Below are 24893 nucleotides of genomic sequence, written 5' to 3'. Positions count from 1 at the left end.
TTCCTGATTAGGAGGTTTATGTGGTCAGGCTGTTGCATGGGTTGTTGTTGTTTGTTTGTTTTTTAACTCATAAAAAATTTAGTTTGCTAATTGTTTTAGAAACCATTCTGATCGTTTTTAACTGAAATGAAAGGGAGGAGGGAGTCCAACATGGACATGAATAAGCAATTAGGAATCGGCCCTACCGTTAAGCAGCCACTTCTGGGGAGCAGAGAGAGACGTGTGACCGCCTACCCGGGAGCCCCTAAACTCGTTTCCTGCCCTAAAGTGAACTGGAGATCTTGGCTGCTCGGATTTAAAACACAGCTGCCTCGGCCTAAATCAAATCCCCATTTAATCCCCTGCTACCAGTAGATAAGTGTAAACAAAGTGCGCCATCTCGTGGTCTGAACGCACTCGTCTCCATCTCGAGATTCCGATTTGAGCCATCAGCGCCCTTTTCCGGGTTTCAGTTTTTCTGTTCAAGCTGCGAACACACTGTGTCCCGAAAGCACATTATTTCTCCCCCAAAAGAATCTTGAGGATTGTAGTAATTGGTTTTTTTTAAGGGTGTTGGAAATTATAGCTCTGTGGGTGGTCAAAGCTGCAGCTGCCTGGTTTCATTTTTATTAATTGCATTCATACGTCCCAAGGAAACTCAAGGTGGTTCAATGGCTGGACCCTGCTCCATATTATCCTCACAAGGTATAAACTAGACTAAGAGATGGTGACTGGGACCCAAGGCGTGTAAGCAGTGAGCAGCACAGGGCCAAGTGGGGATTTGAACCCGGGTCCCTCTCACTCTTAATTTATTATTTGCCTGTAGCCTGCACCCCACCAGGCGTTGTGACCGCCAAAAACCTGGAAGAAGACATGAACCCCTCTGGGCGACCTTGGGCCAGTCAACTGTCTGTCAGCCTAACCTACCTCACGGGGTTGTTGTGAGGATAAAGTGGAGAGGGAGAGAAAGCATGTACGCAAGTCTGAGCTCCTTGGTGGAAGAAGGATGGGATATAAATGTAGTAGTAGTAGTAATGATGATGATGACGACATAGGAAGAGCTCTTCACCTGAATCGGGCCAATAGATAATTTAGTGGATTTCTGCCTGCTGCTGAGGGGCCAGTATATTTATTGCATCGATATCTCACCTTTCTCCCCCACCCCCCTCCTCCAAGAAATGAATAAATGACTCTTTATTTGCGTCAGCCGAACAACAATACCATATGCAAAGAATAGAAAGAAAAAGTCAATTATATAAAATACATTTTAGGGTGTTTTTTTTAAAATCAATAGTCAAATTTAGTGGATCTTATTCGGATTGCCCCAGCTAAAAAACCTTGCAACCTTTGCTGTCACCTGCTCATCGTGATCTGCCAAGAAGAGAAAGGACACTGTGGTAGTAGTGGTTGGGCGCCCCGGAATGGACAATAAAAGAGGGGTGGTAATCTCATTCCTCAAGTCTTTATAAAGAGTGCAAGCCGGAAAGCCATGCGCCACCGATTCCAAGGAGCTGACCGTGCCCGCAGACATGGTTCTCCCCCTCCCCACTCAATCCCTACAAGTCACAACAGCCCTGTGAGGTAGGTTGAGGCGGAGAGGCAGTGCCTGGAAGAGCCACCCAGTCCACTCTCCAGGTCCCCCCGCGCAATCGCGCGCTCTCCTGGGCAGGGAGGAAGCTTCTCTCGGCGGCAGGGAAGCTAGGCAGCCTGCCTTCCTTCCTCCTCCTCCTTTGGGGCCGCCCCTCTCCGCGGCCAGGCGGCCAGTGGGAGGCGGCTCGGCTCCGCCCGGTTCCATTGGCCTCTGGCTCCGCGGCGCCGTGCGCCCTGCGGCGCGCTTTGGAGAGGAGGCCCGGCCTGCGCTGGCCCGCCCGCCCGCCCGGGACTCTTCCCCGATCCCCGTCCTTCCTGCTCCTCCTGCCCTTGGCGCCCCGGAGTAGCCGGCCATGGGATCGCCGGCCGAGGAGCCTCCGCCGCCGGACCTTTACCGCGACACGTGGGTGCGCTACCTGGGTGAGTGGCCGCCGCGCCGCGCGCCTCCTCGGCAGTCCCAGCCTCCTTTCAGGGCGGGAAATTTACTCTCGAGGAAGCCCGCAGGCGCCGGAAGAGCGTTTTCCCCACTGGGACTGCCTTCAACAAGAAGTTGGCGGACGGGGGTGGGTACATCGGGCGGCGGAGACTGATCGAAGTAAAAGGCAAGGAACGCTGTTCACAGGATTGGGCTGCGGTGAGGTTGCTAACTGCTTTTCTGCAAGGGCTCCTGTGCCTTCAAGCTCTTTCGCCTTCTTAGGCACAGGAGTTCCATCGAGGAAAGAAGTTGGCAACTCTCGTCCCGATTTACCGCCATTTAGCGCCTTTCGGTGAAATAATGTTAATAATAGACGTGTAGCTTTCAGGGCACAATACTGCAATGCCCTGAAAAAGGTAGAGTATACATAGGCAATGATGATGTATTTCTAGGTAAAGAACGAAGCACCTGGGAGATCTGGGTTCAAATTCCCCATTGAGCCATGAAGCACATGGGGGACCTTGAGGATCTGATACTTACCTCTTAATCCAACCTACCTCACAGGGCTGTTGTGCGGATTAAATAATGAGGGAGAGAAGCATGTCTGTCCCTTTGAGCTTCTTGGAGAGAAAAAGTGGGATAGAAATGCAATAAAATAGCATACCGTCACCTCCCTGAAGGTACTTTCCAGCAGAGCAGTTGTGTACTGCTCAGAAGTAATTCAGTGGGTCTTACTCCCAAGGAAGTGGGGTTCGGACTGTGGCTTTAGTTTGGAGCAACAACAAAACCCAACAAGCAGTCTTGCGGCACCCTTTTTTGAAGACATTTATTATGGCAAAATTAAAAAATTCCTTCCAGTAGCACCTTAGGCACCAACTAAGTTTGTCATTGGTATGAGGTTTTGTGTGCATGCACACTTCTTCAGATACCTTCTTCAGATACTTCTTCAGATATATATTTTTTTAAATTGTTTTGTTTTGACTACGCCAGACCAACATGGCTACCTACCTGTAACTATTTATTATGGCACTAGTTACAGGGAGGTAGCTGTGTTGGTCTGACGTAGTCGAAACAAAAAATAGAAAAAATTCCTTCCAGTAGCACCTTAGAGTCCAACTAAGTTTGTCATAGGTATGAGCTTTCGTGGTATCTGAAGAAGTGTGCATGCACACGAAAGCTCATACCTATGACAAACTTAGTTGGTCTCTAAGGTGCTACTGGAAGGAATTTTTTTTTTATTATGGCATTAGCTTAGGATCGACACTCCAGTCTACAAGAGCTTCTGCAACCCTTAAGCCTACCCGCTGATGAGAATACTGTACACCCTTCTCATTCCACACAAAAGATAACACAGGGGGTAATGGTTCTCATAGATACCAGAGAGATAGTGGCCATCTCCAAGATTGGCAGGTAAGGAGGCCTTGTCTGGCTGGCATATACAGTACCGGTAAGCATGGTAGGGTCTTTTGAGTGGCAGTTTTCTGGCCTCCCGGGTGAGGCACATCTGCTCCTCTCGTTATTGACTTCCAAGAGGAATTTGGAAACATCCAAAGTTTAGATCCAGGCATTTGATGGCAGAAAGAGACTCTTCCTGGCAACCCTGAAACTGCTTGAGAGAATATTTTAAACTCTTTTTATAGGTTGGTTGTTATTGATGCATTTTCCACCATGGGCCCCTTCACCAGGAGTAAGGATGTGATATGAATTGAATGAATGAATAAATAAATAAATGTTGTGGAGCCCAAGGATGCGAGATATTTTTTAATTTACTGTATTTTTAAAAAAAGAATGGAACAGGGAAAATACATTCCCCACATAAGTGTTTGGGTACAAACCTCATGATCCATATGAAACATACAGTATAACTTTCCAGATATACTCTTTATAGCTATTGTACATCTGCTATATATTTTGATAAGTTGTTTCTCACAGAAATGCAAACCAAATTCAGTTTCTCCTTCCTCCCTAGTTGCTGTCTCCATTGGGCAAATGGGCACTGCAAAGGGGAAGGAGGCTTCTTAACTTTCTTGACAGCTTCTCTATTAAAATCTGTCCCTGTCCTTTCAAGTTGTTTTTTCTCTTGTTGAGGACAGCCATTTTAAATAGAAAATAATCATCATCAACATGGGGAAAGAATTAAGGATCCCCTTGGTTTTCTGTGTTGTTCTGTATCATTGCTACATAAATGACGCTATCTTCAAAGAAAATATTATTTTTATTAATTTCCTGCATTTATATCCCCCCTTTTTTCCTCCAAGGAGCTTAAGGTGAGATATATGGTTCTCTCTCTCCCCATTTTCATCCTCACAACAGTCTTGCGAGGTAGGTTAGCTTGAGAGATTGTGACTGGTCCAAAATCAACCTTCAAGGCCAAGTGGAAATTTGAACCCTGGTCTTCCAGGTCCTGGTCTGGCACTGTAACCACTACACACACTGGCTTTTTTTTAAAAGAAGATTTGCAGCAGCTTCTACTCTTAACTTTGCAGTGGTTTGCTGCCAGGGGACCACGGCTTCTGTGACTATATTTAGGTGTCCTTGTCTTTAATGACGACTGCGGGACAAAACTTTGCACAACCGAATGTCACGTGTCCCTCTTGACCTAGTGGCCAGAGCAACTAGTTTATGTACCGAAAGCACTTGCTTAAATCTCCCCAAGTCCGGCTGGGAAAACTGCTGCCAGTCACTGTAGACAGTACAGTGGTACCTTGACTCTCAAACTTAATCCGTTCCGGAAGTCTGTTCCAAAACCAAAACGTTCCAAAACCAAGGCATGCTTTCCCATAGAAAGTAATGTAAAATGGATGAATCCATTCCAGACTTTTAACAGCAATTTAACATGGATTTTACTATCTAACAAGACCATTGATCCATAAAATGAAAACAATAAACAATGTACTGCAGTGTCACAATCAATCAATCAGTAGCTGAACTGCGTTCCACACAGTCACCAAAAAAGCCACAAAAACAAATACAAAATAAATAGCAAAAACAGACCGATCTCAGCGTAAGACTCAAAACGGAGCATGTTTGTTCGGCTTCCGAAAAAGTTCGCAAACCGTAACACTGACTTCCGGGTTTGCAGTGTTTGGGTTCCAAGTTGTTTGAGTACCAAGGGGTTTGAGAACCAAGGTACCACTGTGCTGAGCTATGGTAGATGGACCTGTGTTTTGACTCTGTACAAGGCAGTTTCCTGTGTTGACGGTCTTGGGCAGCTGTTGAAGACACAGCTCAAAAACACCAGGAACACGTGATGAAAAACTGGGCAGGGTGGAGGTGGTGTGATGTGGCAGCTTCAAGGGTGAAATGTCAGCTTCCGTTCAGTGATATTTGAGAAGCAGGATCCCTCGTGCAAAGTGTCGTTTGCCGGGAAGTTTCTGCTGCGTTGGGTGGCAGGCAGCTCTCAAGGTGACTTTCTCTGCACCTTGGGAAGGGCTCTGCTAGGGCATCAGGAGGAGACTGCGGAAGCTGCCTCCTCTGAAGAGTGCCAAACAGCGCAAAATGGCTGCATTGCTGCCCCTCTTTGCAGCACAGCGAAATTTAATCCTGTAGGAACAGCTGCGGCAGGCAGGCAGGCAGGAGCGAGACGGACGGTGGAGGTTATCGGCAGCAAATAAAGTTAATGCAGTTCTTATGCTTTTGTCTTATCTGGTGGTGCTTGCGAGGTCAAACACCCCCCTTATCATACTTTCACAACAGCCATGCGTGGCGGGTTGGACTGAAGGAAAACTGGATAAAATTTGGAGGATAAAATTTGGGCGTGACCTTGTTGAGTTCCTGGGAAGGAAGAAGTGTGGTGTAGTGCAGTGTTTCTCAACCAGTGTGCCTCCAGATGTTTTGGGACTACAACTCCCATCATTCCTGACCACTGGTCTTGCTAGCTAGGGATGATGGGAGTTGTAGTCCCAAAACATCTGGAGGCACACTGGTTGAGAAACACTGGTGTAGTGGTTAGAGTGCCGGAGTAGGACTTGCAATACAAGGGTTCAAATCCCCACCATGAAGCCTCACAGGGTGACCTAGGGTCAGCCACCAACTCTCAGCCAAGCCTACCTCACAGGGGTGTTCTGTAAAATAGGGAGAGGGAGAAGTGTGTTGAGTTCCTTTGGCGAAAAGGTGGGATATAAATAAATACTTAATGTAATATATGAACTGGGTGGGTTGGCTTCATCCCATCTGACAGTTTTTAGGATATGTTCATCATATACCCTAGGCTTGGTGTTGGTTGGTCCCCCAAACCGTAACCCAGTTCACTGCAATCCACTGAAGCTTAAACTAAAAAGACATGCTTAAATTCTGCTCCTATACACTTCTCGTAAACAGTACGCAGTTTAGATGTTTGTGCACATTCTGTAACCTCACATACCTCAGGCAGTGATGGAACACAAGCCATTCCCCTCCCTTTCCATCCCATATTAATAAAATATGCTGAGGCTTAGATTTAGTGGAGCTGAATGGATCTCATTCTTCATATTTCAGTTTCATTGACAGGTGGATTATTATTTACAAATTCATTCACACAAATAAAGTTCTTGCAAATATTAAAATTCTTCAGAATCTTAGGACTTCCCTCCTCTCCTCCGTGGATTCTTATCATTGTCAACTGCATATTATAAATTTATCCAAATTTCAGTCCTCCATTGTATCCAAAGTCTTTGCGACATTGCAAGAGCTATTTAAAGCATGCCAAAGTGTTCAACTGTTTACAGTGTTCTTTTAAATACAATCAATGTTTGTCCCATTCTCTATTGAAGTTTTCATCCTCCTGATTTCTGATTTTCCCGGGCAATCTTGCCATCTCTGCATAATATAGTAATTTCATCTGCCAGTCCGCTTTCGTAGGTATCTTGTCATCTTTCCAACTATTGACAGGTGGATTAAAATAGGGCTGCCGTATTTGAATCCGGACACAAAAGTTGTTGAGCTTTTTTTACCTATTTCTTTGGGAAATTGCCAAGTCCGAGATGAACTACCATTCCAAAATTCCACCCGGGCACAATTTCCGCCTGTTATGTCCAGGAAATTCCTGGTGTGTGGCATCCCTAATTAAAATGACAAAATAGAGACAAAGCGAGAGAACTTTGACCTTCGTTACAGGTTACGCCAACGAAGTCGGGGAGTCTTTCCGGGCCATCGTGCCTGTCTCGTTGGTCTGGGCCAGCTACGGAGTAGCGACTGCCTACGTGGCAGCTGACGCAATCGACAAGGGCAAGAAGGCGGCGGCTGTGAGTACAGACCACGGGACGAAACCATTTCTCAAGTCAAGGGCCATGTTCCCTTCTGGGGGCCGCACGCTGGTAGTGGAGCAAAGATTTTACCTTTGTATATGAAGCTGTTTTGTGCACACACGTCCCTCTCTGTCCTCCATCAGGGAAGCAAGAGGTGGTGTCAGAATTCAAGGATTCATTCCAGCCAGGAAAAAAAATGTTTAGATTGCAAAGCTAGGCTAATGTTGTCCGGGGAGGGTTTTGAGGGCCAGATAGGGTTGAATGTTGGAATATGTGCAGTTTGCAGACCTAACATATAGAATAAGAGAACATGCATTTAAAGAAGATTGGAAAATGTTTTTTGAGTATATGGAGCAAAACTGTGTTTATTTGAAAACGTGGGCAGCATTCAGATAATTTCAACAGTGTAAATGAGTTTTGATGGCTGTACCAAATGGTTTAGTTTATATAAAATATGCAGGGATTTATGTTACTCAAAATGAACCATGGGAGGAGAAGAAGGGAAGCCACTGATATTTCAAGGTTGTTTAAATGAATATTCCAAAATGTAAAACAGAAAATTTAATAAAAATTGCAGAGTTCAGATAGGGTTGAATGTTGCCCCCAGGCCCGAGGTAAACACAGTTATATTTTTATCGTTTCAAATAGTTGTTTTTAATTGTTTTTACTGATGATTTCATTCTTTTACTCTTTTTGCAAACCGCTTTGAGGTTTTCTTTTTAAACGGTCGAGGGGTGTATGGATTTTATTAAATTAAAAAATAAATAGATGAAAACAATGATTAATATGATTTATATACCTCTTTCATTTCAAGAAGAAGAAGTTAGCAATCACGTGGATAAATTGGGTTTTAGGTGTTTCGTTTTTAAATTACAGTGGACCCTCTAGTTACGTACCGCTCTGGATACGTAACTTTCGGGTTACGAAGGCGGCAAACCTGGAAGTGTATACTTCCAAGTTTCACCGTGTGCACAGAAGCAACGCGTCTGCCTTTGGACTTTTCGGGTTGTGGGCGGACCCCCGGAACGAATTTAATTCGTATCTGTAGGATCCACTGTACTTGTTCAGAAAAAGAGTGGGATGGGAAACCTGAAAGGGATGAAGGTCAGTTTCTTTTTTGGTTTTCTTGAAAGATCTACATTGGCTTCCAGTACATTTCCGAGCACAATTCAAAGTGTTGGTTCTGACCTTTAAAGCCCTAAATGGCCTTGGTCCAGTATACCTGAAGGAGGGTCTCCACCCCCATCGTTCTACCCAGACACTGAGGGCCTTCTGGCGGTTCCCTCGTTGCGAGAAGCCAAGTTGCAGGGAACCAGGCAGAGGGCCTTCTCGGTGGTGGCGCCCGCCCTGTGGAACGCCCTCCCATCAGGTGTCAAAGAGAAAAACAACTACCAGATTTTTAGAAGACATCTGAAGGCAGCCCTGTTTAGGGAGGCTTTTAATGTTTAATAGATTATTTTATTTTATTGTTTTGTTGTAAGCCGCCCAGAGTGGCTGGGGAAACCTAGCCAGATGGGCGGGGTATAAATAATAAATTATTATTATTATTATTATTATTATTATATTAAAAGTTTTAAGTCCGCACACCTTTCATCCTTCCTCCGGTTGACAGGCGAAGGCCGTGGACGAAGGGAGGAGCAGGCATGCCGCAGTGGCAGTCGTGGACACATTCATATGGCAGGCTCTGGCTTCCGTGGCCATTCCTGGCTTCACCATTAACCGCATCTGCGCAGGGTCACTCTACCTCATGGCCAGCATGACGCACTGGCCTCTCTCGGTCAGGAAGTGGGCCACCACTGCCGTGGGACTCTCGGCCATTCCTTTCATCATCAAGCCCATCGACAGGTACGGGCAACTTCCACCCCTTGGGCACAGCCAAGGATTAAATGCAAGGGATGAGCTGTATCAACCTTGAAGAAGCCCTGCTAGGTGCTGTGTACTTCATCCCTCATCCGCCCTAGCCACCGGGGCCCATTTTGGACTACAAATCCCATCAGCCCCAGCCACTGGGGGGGGCATTTTGGACTACAAATCCCATCAGCCCCAGCCACTGGGGGACATTTTGGACTACAAATCCCATCAGCCCCAGCCACTGGGAGCCATTTTGGACTACAAATCCCATCAGCCCCAGCCACTGGGGGACATTTTGGACTACAAATCCCATCAGCCCCAGCCACTGGGGGACATTTTGGACTACAAATCCCATCAGCCCTAGCCACCGGGGCCATTTTGGACTACAAATCCCATCAGCCCGAGCCACTGGGGGACATTTTGGACTACAAATCCCATCAGCCCACCAACCAGCAGATGCTAGGGTTGATGGAAGTACAGGCCTGCCAACTGGGGTTGAATGGAGTTGTAGCCCTAAACACCTGATTGGGAAAGGTTATTATTTGAGGTGGTGACCTTGAAAGGGCAACTTGCCTTGCAACAGATCAAGACGGCCTCACATTTTAAACCTCACATTCATACCATGTACTGTATTTAAAGCACTACGATGCCTCGTTAAACAGTCACAGTTTCCCCCATAGAATCCTGGGAAATGTCGTTTGTGCCGAGAGTTGTGAGGAGGCCCCTGTTCCCCTCGTGTTCAGTTCGTACGTTTACTGTTCCAGCCAAAGGCCATGACAAACTTGTATTAAGCAATAGTATTAACAAAATAATACAGAACACATGTCCATAGTATAAAAAGACTCGCAGAGCTACAATTCCCAGTGTTTCCCGAGAAGATGGGAGTGCCTGTTAAACCTCTCTGGGAATTGGAGCTCTGCGAGGGGAATATAGGGGTCTCCTAACATACTATAAGTCCCAGGATTCTTTTGAGGAAGCCGTGACTGTTTAAAGTGGCTTCCTAGTGCCATAAATGTGTGGTGTGAAGACGGCCAAAGTACTCTGACATACCGTAAGCATGGCTGAACAGCCGCCTTTTCAAACTAACATTCCTTAGGGGGAACAGAGCAATTCTGTCACCAATGGGCCTTTATTTAATCTCACACTGGGATACTGATTTTCAAAATAGGGTATGCCACCCCTCACCTCACTTTTCTCATTTAAATCGTGTCTCTGCGTTCTCTTGGGTAAATCGATGTGAATAAATTCAATCCCTGGGCAAGAATTCAATCTGTCTATAAATAAACATTATGCCCAGAGTCAGCCAGCGACATTGTGTTCTCTTTGACCGATCGATGCAGAATGTCATGCCCTAAGGTCCTGTTCTCACTGGTTATTTATAAGTGGCACCCCCTACAGTCAGACCCAAGGAAACACGTCTTCACTGAGAGACTGATTCTGCTGTTACTTCCCGTCGCTTCTTTGCAGAATCTGTTTGCCTACCTTAGATTTCTGTTCCATTCCTGCTCAACTTCTAATCCTTATTCAGATGTGCATTCTCCTCACATGATAACAGTCACGTTGGGAGAGGCAGGGAGGGTCTTTTTGGTGCAGATTTTATACGAGAGCATCAAAAAACAACACATACGTCCCAAATGCCCCGGAGGAATTTCTTGCTTCCAAATACAGTGGTACCTTGGTTTTCTGACGTAATCCGTTCCGGAAGACGAAACGTTCGAAAACTGAAAACTCAAAACGGAAGCCTCAATACGGAAAACTGAAAACAGAAAACAAAACGGAAGCCTCAGTATGGAAAACTTAAAACGGAAAACTCAGTACGGAAGCCGCATTTCATATTTGACTTCTGAGGCGTGTTTGAAAACTGAGGCACTCGCTTCCGGGTTTACGGCGTTTGAAAACCGAAACGCTCGACAACGGAGATGTTAGAAAACAGAGGTACCACTGTAGTTTTTTTGTGTGGATCGTACTATTGTTTTACCTCTCTCTCTCTCTCCTGATTCCTCTGGTGCAGGTCAGTGGATTTCTTGATGGACTCCAGTCTCCGCAAACTCTACAAGACAGAAGAGTAAGAGGAAGTCCTCCTTCACCTGGCCTACCACAGCCTCCGGTAGCGAAACCAGGCTATCACCCACCCTCAAAGCCACTACCACTTTCTCTGTGGTCTCCATGTTATCTAGACTTCTAAAATATTGAAATCCAGCTTGGTGGGACCTGTGCTTAACCAATCCAGCTTGGTACTGTGGAGCCAACAAGGATGGATCTTCTGGCAGCTCAGGATGTGTCCTAAAAGCCTACGTAGAGACTGGTCCATTTCCCATGCCAACAGAACTTGCACGTGGCCTTCTAGAAATCCTTTCACATCCTTGTTCAGGTCAATGCCAGCCCAGATAAGGGGGGCGCTGAGATGTACTTAAAGCACAACCTCTTATTATTTTTTTGTTTAGGGTTCCTGGCAGCTGTTTCTCAGTAGCAATGTGGACTAGCATGCTGACAGTTTATTTTGCACTGTGAACCCCCTCCTCCAGCCATGGGAGTGGTTAATTGCACTAACCCGTTAACAACTTAAGTAGAGCCAGTTCTAAAGGGTTCCCATTACTGCTGCTCAGCTGAAAAAGTTATTTGTAGTTCCGTCGATCTGGCTTGATGATAGCGACACTGTACACACTATGCGTTTAAAGAATGACACCCCTCAAAAAATTCTGGGTTTATAGCTCCGGGGTAAACTACGGGAGATGGAAGGGATTCAAAGTTTTATCCTAGTCCAACCCCCTGCAATGCAGGAATCTCAATGTATGCTTCCAATGCATGGTGTGTACCCAAGCCAGTGAGAATTTTGGCATCTAAATAAATGAAACAACTTTCCAGATTTGATTTCTCCTTTCTGGGTGGCTCACGCAGTTGCACCATTTATGAGCCCCTTCGGCATTTACATGGCAATGCTAGAGCTCCAATGCACTTCAGACTATCAGGTGCCCTGTGGTCATCCTCATGAGTTGCATAAGAGAGAACTGAGCTGTACTCCATTAACCTGCCCTACACAAAAATTAAAGTTTGGACTGATTCTTCTACCCACTTTTGCTTCTAGCCCCCATCGCCACTAGCATGTGGCCCTTGCAATGTTGCCAAGAAGGGAATGTGGCCCTCCGGCTGGGGTGGCAGGGGGAAGTTCCTTCAACCAAGAGGAGAAAGTTCGACTACGGCAGTAAAGCTACACAGCGATAAAAGGGAAGCTTTCAACACACATTTTATTTTTGCTTTAGGGAATAGAGAGTTAGGCCTCCTCTGGCGTGTCGCTCTTGATCTTGCAGTAGTCAACGTTAGATTCCTTCTCCACCTCTTCGTCGACAGCCAGGTCTCCAAGGACCAGCTGGAGCTCCGTCTGGAATTGATGCTCCTTGCGGTTCTTCAGGAGTTTGTGGCCTTTGCTGGTGCGGGAGTAGCGGAAGACGGCCAGGCCTAGCGCTACCGTAGCCCCGGTGAAGAGGACCGCCAGCACACAGCTGCCCCCAAAGGAGATGCTCACCAAGAGGAACGTCTTCATGGTGTGGCATCGTCCTGTAAGGGAAGAGACATTTAGGGAGCCATTTTGCTGAAGTAAGATGCCCTCATTCAGGTGTAGGGGAACCTTCAGGCCCTTTGGCTGTTGCTGGACTACAACTTCCATCAGCCCTAGCAAGTGTGGCCAATGGTCAGGAGTGATGGGAGTTGTAGATCAGCAAACATCTGGAGGACCACAGGCTCCTCACACCTGCCATAGATAGAGTATCCCAGGCATCCCCAAACTGTGGCCCTCCAGATGTTTTGGCCTACAACTCCCATGATCCCTAGCTAACAGGACCAGTGGTCGGGGAAGGTGGGAATTGTAGTCCAAAACATCTGGAGGGCCGAAGTTTGGGGGTGCCTGGAGTATCCTCTCGTTATATTTATATCCCACCTTCCCTGCAGAGACCGCCAACTGGCTTATGTGCCCCCCCACTCATTTCCACACACCCCTCCCCAAATCCTGAGAGATAGATTAGGCCGAGACTCAGATGTTTGGGTCAACAATCAATCAGTGAGTTTTCCTGGCCAAGGCGGGATTTGAACTTCAGTCCCCCAGATCCTAAATCTGTCTCTAACCACACTGGCTCTGATGGGCCTCAGATGTTGTAGGCCAGGGGTGTCAAACTCAAATTCATCGGGGGCCGCATCAGCAGTTTGGTCACCCTCAAAGGGCCGGTTGTATCTGTAGGACTATGTGTCCACTCTTTATTATCATAAATTATTGTCACTGCATTCAATTATTACTGTTTTTTGTAATAATGTAAGTAATAACTAGCTCTGAAAGCAGAAACATAGTCAGAATAATGGCAAGTAGATATTCAAATGTACAATTATTGTACAATTTATTGAAAAATGATTTTTGGTAACTGCACTGGGTGGTGGAGGCTCGCTAGGGTTTCATGCAGGACCTTTGCAGAGCTACTAGTACCTGGAGATGCTGGGGTCCTTCTGCATGCAGGACAGATGTTCTGCCAGTGAGCCACCACCCTTCACCAAAGGGACTGGCTGAGGTTGACTCACTGGAGCTGCTCTCCTGGTTCCAGGGTTTAAGGGCCAGAAGTATAAAGCAGCATCCTATGCTTCTGAGGAGAGGGAGGGGAGGGAGGAAGGAAGGAAGGAAGAAAAGAGGGAGTGGGAGGGAGAGAGGAAGGAAGGAAAGAGGGGAGAGAAAGAAGAGTAGGAAATAAGGAAGGGAATAAAGAAGGAAAGAAAAAGAAAGAGGGAGAGAAGACAGAAAGGGAGAAAGAAGGAAGGAAGTAGAGGGAAAGAAAGAATAAGAATGAGGGAGAGGAAGAAAGATGGGAAGGACGGACGGAAGGAAGGAAGGAAGGAAGGAAGGAAGGAAGAAAGAAAAGAGGGAGCAGGAGGGAGAGAGGAAGGAAAGAGGTGAGAGAAAGAAGAGTAGGAAAGAAGGAATAAAGAATGAAAGAAAAAGAAAGAGGGAGAGAAGACAGAGATAAAGAAGGAAGGAAGGAGAGGGAAAGAAAGAATAAGAACGAGAGAGAGGAAGAAAGAAAGGGAAGGGGGGGTGGCCGCCTTGATTCAGCGCCAGAAAAGAGCGCAAAGGAACCCAGGGGCAAAAAGCATTTCCCGTGCAGCGTGAGGCAGCGGGTGTCCATTTTAGGAGAAGTGCGTAAAGCCTCAGAGTTGCATGTTCGTGAGGCTGAGCCGCTGCTGAGCTCATGCTCATGAGGCTGAGCCGCGGCAGGAGGAGGAGGCGGCTACCCGGGTCGGTGCCCGGCAGCGCCATGCGGAGAGTCCTGAGCCTCTGGGACGCAGCAGTGCTCTGTAGCACTTTGAATCATCCTCCTCCTCCTCCACGCGGCGCTGCTGGGTGCTTTGTCTGTGCTTCAGCAGCAGCAGCAGCAGCAGCAGCAGCCGTTTCCAGGCGCCGAGCCATGGCAGGAGGAGGAGGATTCAAAGTGCTACAGAGCACTGCTGCGTTGCAGAGGCTCGGGACTCTCCGTGCGGCGTTGCCGGGCGCTGACCCGGCAAGCTGCCTCCTCCTTCTCCTGCTGTGGCTCGGGGCGCTCCACGCAGCGCTGCTCCGGCCGCCTTTCTATCCCCCCCCCAGCCCCAGCTGTTTGTCGGCGCTTTGTCGGCGTGGCGCTTCAGCAGCAAGGTCCCGCTGCTGGGTCCCACTGGCTGGGGCGCTCGGCGGGCCACATGACGAGGTCTGGCGGGCCGGATTTGGCCCCCGGGCCTTGTGTTTGACACCCGTGTTGTAGGCTACAACTAATCACCACTACCTGTTGAATCAGCCTGTTCTCACAGTGGCCAAGCAGATGCCCGCAGGAAAGCTGCAAGCAGGATTTGAGCACAAAAGTCCTCTCTGCTCTGGCTTCCAGCAGTTGGTATTCAGAAGCATTGCTGCCTCCAAAGTTTGAAGGCAGAGCACAGCTATTGTGGCTAGCAGCTATCTTCCCCGCAGATTTTGCCCACCACAATTTCAGGCGCCCAGATCAGATTGTCGGTGAAAACCCAGATTGTGGAATGCTCCCCCGCCCCCCGAGAGGTTCTACTGGCGCCTTCATTATACACCTATAGACGCCGGGCAAAAATGTTCCTCTTCAACCAGGCCTTTGGCCAATTGACATCTGATGACCTTTCAAATGTGCTGTGGAAGGGGGGGATTATTGGTTTTTCCCCTTTGTTTTTATGTACTGTTTTTTGTTTTTTAATATTGTGATTTTATGTTGTGAACCACCCTGAGATCTACAGGTATAGGGTGGTATACAAATTAAATAAAAATGCAGTGCAGTAAATAAAAACCCAGTAACCCACCCTCTGAAACTTAAGCAGCACCTTAGCATATACTTTTTTTTCCCTTTAAACAGCTAAACCAGTCCTTCTGGGGCTGCCTATTTTGAGTGACTCTCCTGGAAGCTTTGGAGCACGGTTTCCAGCCCCAGAAGAGACCAAGTTATTCAGAAACAAGAAACACAAAAACCAACCTTCAAACCACGGGACATCTTCCTTGTGCACTCTCAAAGGGCCAACCACTCTACTGTGGAGCTTTCCTTCACCCCAAAATGCTGTTTGGAAGATGGGATAAATAGTTTTAGGGAAGGGAAGCTACGATTCCTGCAGGAACCCAACAATTGCTTCTATACCAGCCTCCAGTGAGCTTCAAATGTTGGGGCTCCCCTCCTAGTTCCAGCAGCCAGCATTGCCAATGGTCAGTCCTAACACATCAGGAGGGCACTCAGTTGTGGAAGGCTCATGTACACAGCATTCTGCCTTATCCTAGATAGCTCAGCTGGTTAGAGCCTGGTGCCAATAACGCCAAGGTTGCAGGTTCGATCCCTGTATGGGACAGCTGCATACTCCTGCACTGCAGGGGGTTGGACTAGATCAGGCATCCCCAAACTGTGGCCCTCCAGATGTTTTGGTCTACAACTCCCATGATCCCTAGCTAAACGGGCCAGTGGTCGGGGAAGATGGGAATTGTAGTCCAAACAATCTGGAGGGCCGAAGTTTGGGGATGCCTGGACTATATGATCCTCGGGGTCCCTTCCAACTCTACAATTCTATGCTCTCACTATATGATCTATCCAAAAAGTGGGAAATTGCAGTAGTGGGAATGAGAACCCCATAAGAGCCGGCTGGATTAGGCCAATGGTCCACCCAGTCCAGCATCCTGCTCACAGCAGCCAACCATATACAGTCATACCTCGGTTTAAGTACGCCTCGGTTTCAGTATTTTCAGTTTAAGTACTCCGCGGACCCGTCTGGAATGGATTAATCCACTTTCCATTACTTTCAATGGGAAAGTTCGCTTCAGGTTAAGTACAGACTTCCGGAACCAATTGTGTTTGTAAACCGAGGTACCACTGTATACCAAGGGTCAGCAACCTTAGGCCCATGGGCCGGAAGCAGCCCAAAGAGGTGGTTTGACTGACCCACGAACCGCCCCTGAACCAAGCTCCCTGCTCTCGCGCTGCACTAAACTGGCATGGGGACTCGCTTCTGCGGCACCAGAAACCACGTCTGTGCACGTGCAGATGCCAAAAATCACGGGCATGCGCAATCCAGCCCATGGAGGGATCTCTGCGGGACTGATCCAGCTCAGGCAAGATAAACCTTTGCCGACCCCTGATATATACCTTTGGGAAACGCAAGGCAGAATTTAGGCTTCCCTTAATATATGCAATTATTTTCATGATTTATTATTGGTTGAAGAACTTCACCACCAAAATTGGAGAAGGGCAAAATTTCAAAGGGCAGCTGCGTTTCAGTTCAAGAGTTTATTTCTGGAAGGTGCTCACATTAAAATGCTATTTGAACTAGATTCCTAATTGCCACAGATCGGTGTGAATGGTAAAAATTCACCACCCACCTCTTGCTGCTTGCATTTCAATTATTGTTTTGGTTTACTAGACACAAAGGCTAGCTTGCAGGTACCTTTCTCGCTTCCAGGACTGGGGGGCTCCCAAGGGCAGTGGCTGTTGCAGCACTTGCAGACATAATTCTTGGATGGGTCATCTATGTTCTTCCAGCTAGAAGGGAACAAAATCACTACGAGTAATACGCAGCAGAGATTTTACTTTCTTGGGCTCCTTGATCACTGCAGATGGTGACAGCAGTCACGAAATTAAAAGACGCCTGCTTCTTGGGAGAAAAGGAATGACAAACCTATACAGCATCTTAAAAAGCAGAGACATCACCTTGCCTACAAAGGTCCGTATAGTTAAAGCTATGGTTTTCCCAGTAGTGATGTATGGAAGTGAGAGCTGGACCATAAAGAAGGCTGATCGCCAAAGAATTGATGCTTTTGAATTATGGACTGCAAGAAGATCAAACCTATCCATTCTGAAGGAAATCAGCCCTGAGTGCTCACTGGAAGGACAGATCCTGAAGCTGAGGCTCCAATACTTTGGCCAACTCATGAGAAGAGAAGACTCCCTGGAAAAGACCCTGATGTTGGGAAAGATTGAGGGCACTAGGAGAAGGGGACGACAGAGGACAAAGTGGTTGGACAGTGTTCTCGAAGCTACGAACATGAGTTTGACCAAACTGCTGGAGGCAGTGCAAGACAGGAGTGCCTGGCGTGCTCTGGTCCATGGGGTCACGAAGAGTCGGACACGACTAAACGACTAAACAACAACAATACGCAGCAACTGTTATGGGAAGCTGTATCTTTGCACAAAACTTACCAAGGCAGTGTACAACCCTTTAAAACAATGCAACTTCTTAGGAATTGTGCATCATGCACTAAGTTAAGAAGATATAAGAAGTTCACCTTTGTATTCAGTTGTTAGTCCTACTCAGAGTAAACAGATTGAAATTAATGGCCATGGCTAATTTAGGTCCATTAATTTCAGTGGGTCTTAAAAACCTAATTGGATTTACAACCAATTGTCTCTTGTGTCAAATTCACAACGGCAAAGAAACCAAACAGCATGTCTTCAAAACATCTGGTCAGACAAAATAAGTGCTTAAGGATGTGGTCAACAGATGTTTAACTAATATCGAACGCATTCTTGCTTTTTTTTGTTTGTTTGCAAAGTATGACACAGGTCCAGCGCCGAGGGCCTTCTGGCGGTTCCCTCGCTACGAGAAGCCAAGTTACAGGGAACCAGGCAGAGGGCCTTCTCGGTAGTGGCACCCACCCTGTGGAATGAATGCCCTCCCACCAGAGGTCAAAGAGAACAACAATTACCAGACCTTTAGAAGGCATCTCAAGGCAGCCCTGTTTAGGGAAGCTTTTAAAGTTTGATGGATTTCTGTATTTTAATATTTTGTTGGAAGCCGCCCAGAGTGGCTGGGGGAACCCGGCGAGATGGGCAGGGTATAAATAAATTATTATTAATTATTAATAATAATAATAATAATAAATTTAGTCCTGGGGTGGGGGGAGGTCAAGCAAGGACTTGCAATAAAAGGGGCTTAGAGCTGACCTGGAAGAGATGCTGTCAAAGTAACAAGCTTTCTTGCCAAGGCTTGAAGATGTCTCTCTGCTCCATGCCGACAGGAGGCAATGAATATAGATCTAGAAAAGGAGAGAAGTTAATTTTTTTGCAGCAGATTTAAAACTGTCACAAATATTTATTTGCTAATTACATCTACGGTATTTGTGGTTCCCCCCCTCCCCATGTTGTGTTCACAAGAACCCTGTGAGGTAGGTTAGGCTGAGATTTAGCAAATGGCCCAAGGGTCACCCAGTGGGTCCTAGCCTGACACAAACCACTACAACCACGTTGGCCAATGAAAGTGGGTGTTTTATTCAGCCTGCATGGGGGCATCCCTGCAGAGGCACCAACTCACACTTGCTCTATGAACAATTTTTAAGAACTAAGGGCTTCCCCAAAGAATCCTGGAGATGGCAGCCGGAGGAAAATTACGCGAGAAAACCAGGAATTCTCTTAACGGAACGTCAGCAGCATCCTAGAACATAGACAATTACTCCAGAGAGATTCCTACCTCCTCTGAGTCGCCGGTTAGCAAGAAGGCAGGTATTGTGAACACCATCGCAGGGTCTTCTCTACGGAGCCACCTGACCTTGGGGCCGTCACCATACAGGCACCTGGCAAGTTAACCATGAAAGTGGAAAGAGTGGGGTTTTGAGTGTCGGAATAATTTTTTAGGTATTGCCGGGGGGGGGCAATCTTTTTCCAGTTTTGACCCAATTTCCCACACTGCCTCAGGGCTGAGTACAATCCAGTTTTGAAGTTGCTGGATCTGATATCTGCCAAATGCGCTGTCAAAATATTGTTTTTTTGTTTAATGATGAACTCATTTTAACACACTGCCCCATTTCTGCTTTAGTGGTGGTGGGTGGAAGGGCAACCACATTGAAACACCTTTGTTGTTGGTATTGTATTATTATTATTATTATTATTATTATTATTATTAAATATACCTTGCCCATCTGACCGGGTTGCTCCAGCCATTCTGGGCGGCTTCTGACATATATAAAACCATAAGGTAAAGGTAAAGGGACCCCGACCATTAGGTCCAGTCGTGACCGACTCTGGGGTTGCGCCGCTCATCTCACATTATTGGCTGAGGGAGCCAGCGTACAGCTTCCGGGTCATGTGGCCAGCATGACTAAGCTGCTTCCGGCGAACCAGAGCAGCACACAGAAACGCCGTTTACCTTCCTGCTTGGAGCGGTACTTATTTATCTACTTGCACTTTGACGTGCTTTCGAACTGCTAGGTTGGCAGGAGCTGGGACTGAGCAACGGGAGCGCACCCCACCATGGGGATTTGAACCGCCGACCTTCTGATCGGCAAACCCTAGGGCTCAGTGGTTTAACCCATAGTGCCACCTGTGTCCCAGAAAAAAAATTAAAAACCATAATAAAACATTAAAAGACTTTCCTATACAGGGCTGCCTTCAGATGTCTTCTAAAGGTTGTATAGCCACTTATCTCCTTGACATCTGACGGGATGGCGTTCCACAGGGTGGGTGCCACTACCGAGAAGGCCCTCTCCATCTGTTAACAGAACGGCACACCACTTACCCATGTTTATCTGCCAATATGTAGATCCTCCTGAAATGGCCATGGTTTCCGACATCCTTGCCGTAGCACTCGTCAACGAAGAGCTTGGGGGACAGGCCTGGACTCGCCTGGACTCTGGCCTCAAGGTGGATCAAAGCACCTTCGACGTACTCCCCGGGTTCAGCCGCAACACTGAAGTCTTCTGGGAGAGAAGTTGGAAATTGTGTGTGGTGCGGACCAGCCCATGCAGATGTTACATCCTGCCACACAGATAGCATCCGACACCTGCCTTCCTCAACCTGCTGCTCTCTAGACCAGTGTTTCCCAAACTTCGGTCTCTAGCTGTTTTTGGACTACAACTCCCATCATCCCTAGCTAGCACATGTGCACCCTCCTCCCGGCATGCATGTGCACACAACCCCTGGGCACCAGCAACCAACACTATACCACTGGCAGAGCCTATTAATGGCTACTAGCCACAATGGTATCAGCCACGTGTGGATCCAGAATTGGCCTCCACAGTTATGAACGGATTCATTGTTAAAACTGTGTTTATGGAAGACAATCTTACTCGGCTATGAGTGATCGCCAAAGAGGAGGAGGAGGAGGAGGAGGAGGAGGAGGAGGAGGAGGAGGAGGAGGAGGAGGAGGAGGAGGAGGAGGAGGAGGAGGAGGAGGAGGAGAAGAAGAAGAAGAAGAAGAAGAAGAAGAAGAAGAAGAAGAAGAAGAAGAAGAAGAAGAAGAAGAAGAAGAAGAAGAAGAAGAAGAAGAAGAAGAAGAAGCAGCAGCAGCCTTCTGAAGGCTGGCACTAGTCCTGATCGCTAGGCATTCCACCCGAGACTGATGGGAACTGTAGTCCAGCACCCTCTGGAAGGCACCAGTTTGGGGAAAGACTGGCTTACACCAATGTTTCCCGCCTTCCTAGTGCCCTGCTTGCAGTTGAGCATTAAGATGCTGGTTCCAAGAAGGATGCAAGACGCGGATGGCACTGTGGGTTAAACCACTGAGCCTAGGGCTTGCCGATCAGAAGGTCGGCGGTTCGCATCCCCACGACGGGGTGCGCTCCCGTTGCTGGGTCCCTGCTCCTGCCAACCTAGCAGTTAAAAAGCACATCAAAGTGCAAGTAGATAAATAGGTACCGCTTCGGCGGGAAGGTAAACGGCGTTTCCATGCGCTGTTCTGGTTCGCCAGAAGCGGCTTAGTCATGCTGGCCACATGACCCGGAAGCTGTCTGCGGACAAATGCCGGCTCCCTCGTCCAGAAAAAAAGCCAGATGAGCACTGCAACCCCAGATTCGTCCGCGACTGGACCTAATAGTCAGGGGTGCCTTTACCTTTTTACCAAGAAGGATAATCTTTTACTATGGCACAACTGAACCCCAAAATCAGGGTGCTAAGGGAAGCAACCATTGACTCTTGTGGGTGGGAGTGTCATCTTACCATTCAACACTCTCAGGGAGAAATTCATCTTTGCATCACTGGCCTGAGCAGCTTGCAGAAGCTGGACGCGGGGCTCTGCGCTGGCTGCCGTGGAGCGAGGAAGCATTGGCAAAGTGGTTGCCGTGGGCTCTGTGGCATCGGCATTGCTGCTCCACACCAGACCCTTTGCAGCTGGAGATAGAGAGGGAGAGACACATCAGCTGGGCTAACTCCCCATTGGCACCTCCCATTGCAAATTTTAGCCTGAAACTAAAGCCAAGATGCCTTGGTTGCCAGGATTCCTGTACTGATCCTGATGCGCCCTCAAATATTTGTGACTAGGAGTGGATGGAACTGTCCATTTAGGTTTATCTCAAGTTCTTAGTTTTTTTAATTGCAAGTTCCACTCCCCACATTTCTACAGTTTTCATAAAAACCTCAAAAGGTTATCATGAGAATCTACCAGCATCTTAGTGTGAGTTTCTCCTAATCTGCCCATTTCTGTATGCAATTTTGTTTAATAATTTTAAGCAAGGTCCCCTTATGCAATGCATTTTTTAAACACTAGTCTCACTAACATATGTACATTTCCATGCTTACTTTCCCTAGCCTATGCAGTTTTACTCACGTTACTTGGCTAGCAAACTGCATAGAAAAATTCACTGAAATCTGAATTCCAAAAGATGGCTGTGCTTTGGAAAGTTCAAATCAGGTAAATTTGCCTTTAAATGTGAGCTGAATTGAATTTCTTCTCTATCTCTAGTAGAGAGAGCCATTTTCAGTATTCAGAAAACCCTCTTCTTCCCAGAGTGGTTTGACAAGCAATCCCTCTTCACGGGGAACTCTGGGAATTGTAGCTCTGGGAGGGGAATAGGGGTCTCTTCTAATAACTTCCAGCTTGCTTAACAAACTACAGTTCCCAGGATTCTCTGGGGGAAGCCAGGCCTGTTTAAAGTGGCAGGGGCGTGCAAATGTTGGAGCCTATGTTTGGTCCCTTAATTCCAGTGGGTCTGCCTCACATCCCCTTTCTTGACATTAAACAAGTCGCCTCACCATGAAATATCCTATTGAAGAGTCCCAGCTCTGCGGTTGTCGCTTGAGGAATGTTAGACCCCACTGTGGCCAAAATCTGGATGGCTGAGGAATGAAGGAATCAGGAATTTTAAGAACTTGACCCTCAACCCACTGCACACTCTTGGACTGCAAACACATTGAGGTCAAATCTATTTTGCAGGGAAGTGTGTCAAAATACAGTATTTCATAAACGGCAAGATGAGAACCTCAGGGTTGGTACATGTTATGTACTGAGCTGAATCCTAGAACAATAGGATTCAGAATCAGCGGGAGCTACCCAATCCAACTCCAGGTGGAAGTGAATCCGCAACCTGATTGGCCTGCAGGAGCAGCCAATCAGGCGGCTGGCAGAAGTGAATCTGCTACCTGATTGGCCTGTAGGAGCAGCCAATCAGGCTGCAGGCAGAAGTCAATCCACAATATAATTGGCCCACAGGTGTAGCCCTGAAGTAGCCAATCACGCAAGGCCCATTGTGTAAATAATGTATATAAGCAGATGGTTTTGGGAAAAGAGCCATTCGTCTTCTCTTCTTCTCCTTGATGAATATGAGCTGAATAAAGAGCATGAAATTCACTCTCGACTCCGAGTATATTTCACTGGCGACGAGGATGGGATCCTGCTGAGCTGACTGCCACCACGCACTGCACCGCAGCACCGCCACCTGCTGCACCGCTGCATCGCACCGTGCATCCAGGCTTCAGCTCCAGGACCCAAGGAACCCAGAATGGCAACCGACAGCAGCTTCTTGCCATTCAAACCAGCATCAGGAGACTGGGAAGGGTACGCCGCCCGTTTCAACTTCCTCCTGCAAGCGAAAGAAGTCACCAACGATGCCATGAAGAGGGCGACATTCTTCAGCGTCTGTGGAGAGGAGACGTTTGAAATCGCCCGGGCTCTCCTTGCACCTAGAGATGTCGCTACCGTCTCTTATAAAACAATAATGGAACGGCTGAAGGAGCACTTTTCACCACAGCCCTCGGTGGTAGCTTGCCGAAATGCCTTCTACGCAAAGCGGCAAGCCCCGGGGGAAACCATAACTGGGTTTGTGACCTCCCTCCGCCAAGCCGCCCGGTTATGCAACTTCTCAGAGTTGGAGAACATGCTTCGTGACCGCCTCGTCGGTGGCCTGAGGGACGAGATGTTGCAACGACGCCTCTACGCCAAAAAAGACCTCACGTTCCAGATTGCTCTGGAGGAAGCCCTGGCAACCGAAGCCGCCGAGAGGTCAACGCAAGAGGCACGACCGGCCCCGCCATCCCAACCGAGGGTCTACCACGAAGACCTCACCGACGAATCCGAATCTGACAGGGAGGAAGTACACCGAGTACAGCGGCGCACTCAAGCAGCACACACACCACAGCAGCCTCGACGAGAAGGAGGGAACTGTGCAAGCTGCGGGGAGAACCACGAGAGGAGGACCTGTCGTTTCCGCAACACAGAGTGCAGGCAGTGCAGAAAATTGGGACACATCGCCCGGGTGTGTCGGGCTCGACTCACCCGTCGACAAGCATCAGATGACCGACCCAGGAGCCCCAGGTCACACGGCACCATGCACCAAGGCAACTCGACGGAGATCACGGACTACCAGGTATTCCAGTTGCCCCATCCCAGCACAGAGAAAATTTATATAGAGGTACAGATAGAGGGAGCCCCATGCCGCATGGAGCTGGACACGGGTTCAACTCTATCCATAATCTCGGCCCGAACATTAAGGGAACTGTGCCCTAATGGGGGTCCCAAACTAAGGCCGGCCCCATTCACCCTCCGGGACTTCCAGAAACGTAAGGTCCCTACAATGGGGGTGGGGACCTTCAGGGTGCAATATCGAGGGTGAAAGCAACAATTGGACTTGCTGGTAGTTAAGGGCCCCTACGTTAGCTTACTGGGACTGGCATGGTTTGGACCTCTGGGGCTAGCCGTTACCGGGGTGAACCGCACTAGCTTACAAGTGGACGTGGACGCCATATGCAAAGAGTTTCCAGGGGTTTTCGATGGGGCATTGGGACGATATACAGGACCCCCCATTGCCCTACAGCTAGACCCCGCTGTACGACCCATCAGGCACAAGGCCCGCCGGGTCCCGTTCGCCCTGAAACCCCGCATAGACGAGGAATTGGACCGGCTCGTGGAGCAAGGAGTGCTGGAGCCGGTGCCCAACGCCCCCTGGGAAACTCCAATTGTCACACCCGTCAAGCCTAACGGTTCGGTCCGCATCTGTGCAGACTACAAATGCACCATAAACAAGGCTCTCACGGCCCATGCATACCCAGTGCCAGTGGTCAGCCATGTCCTCGCCACCCTGGCTGGGTCAAAAATCTTTGGCAAACTGGACTTGGTCCAAGCGTATCAAC

At 48.0% G+C, this 24893-nt stretch overlaps 2 protein-coding genes across 3 annotated transcripts in view; one reads left to right on the top strand and one right to left on the bottom strand.

The window, feature by feature from the left end:
• The first annotated feature begins 1782 nt into the window (after window positions 1-1782).
• On the top strand, window positions 1783-11924 carry MTFP1 (mitochondrial fission process 1). 2 transcript variants are annotated; one of them, XM_035097768.3, is made up of 4 exons: window positions 1783-1989; window positions 7079-7206; window positions 8822-9054; window positions 11072-11924. In XM_035097768.3, the coding sequence occupies exons 1-4, from the start codon at window positions 1923-1925 to the stop codon at window positions 11127-11129; spliced, it is 486 nt and encodes a 161-aa protein (XP_034953659.3). In that variant the 5' UTR covers window positions 1783-1922; the 3' UTR covers window positions 11130-11924. The 2 variants fall into 2 exon arrangements, with proteins under 2 accessions (XP_034953659.3, XP_060125251.2); XM_060269268.2 differs by having other exon boundaries at window positions 7079-7278.
• Window positions 11925-12292: 368 nt separating this feature from the next.
• LOC118076195 (zona pellucida sperm-binding protein 3) overlaps window positions 12293-24893 on the bottom strand; it is a 35148-nt gene continuing 22547 nt past the window's right edge. Inside the window, exons 10-17 of the mRNA XM_088659691.1 lie at window positions 22521-22604; window positions 21489-21659; window positions 20071-20251; window positions 19027-19129; window positions 18504-18595; window positions 17008-17102; window positions 15558-15638; window positions 12293-12615 (exon numbers count right to left, since the gene is read on the bottom strand). Of these exons, the coding sequence (XP_088515817.1) occupies window positions 12332-12615; window positions 15558-15638; window positions 17008-17102; window positions 18504-18595; window positions 19027-19129; window positions 20071-20251; window positions 21489-21659; window positions 22521-22604 (1091 nt within the window). The 3' untranslated portion in view covers window positions 12293-12331. The remainder of the gene's footprint in view (window positions 12616-15557; window positions 15639-17007; window positions 17103-18503; window positions 18596-19026; window positions 19130-20070; window positions 20252-21488; window positions 21660-22520; window positions 22605-24893) is intronic.

Source organism: Zootoca vivipara, chromosome 16 (assembly GCF_965207765.1).
Source record: "Zootoca vivipara chromosome 16, rZooViv2.hap1.1, whole genome shotgun sequence".
Lineage (NCBI taxonomy): Eukaryota > Metazoa > Chordata > Lepidosauria > Squamata > Lacertidae > Zootoca > Zootoca vivipara.
Note: the sequence above shows the minus strand (reverse complement) of the source record. Positions and strands in the feature narration are given on the sequence as shown.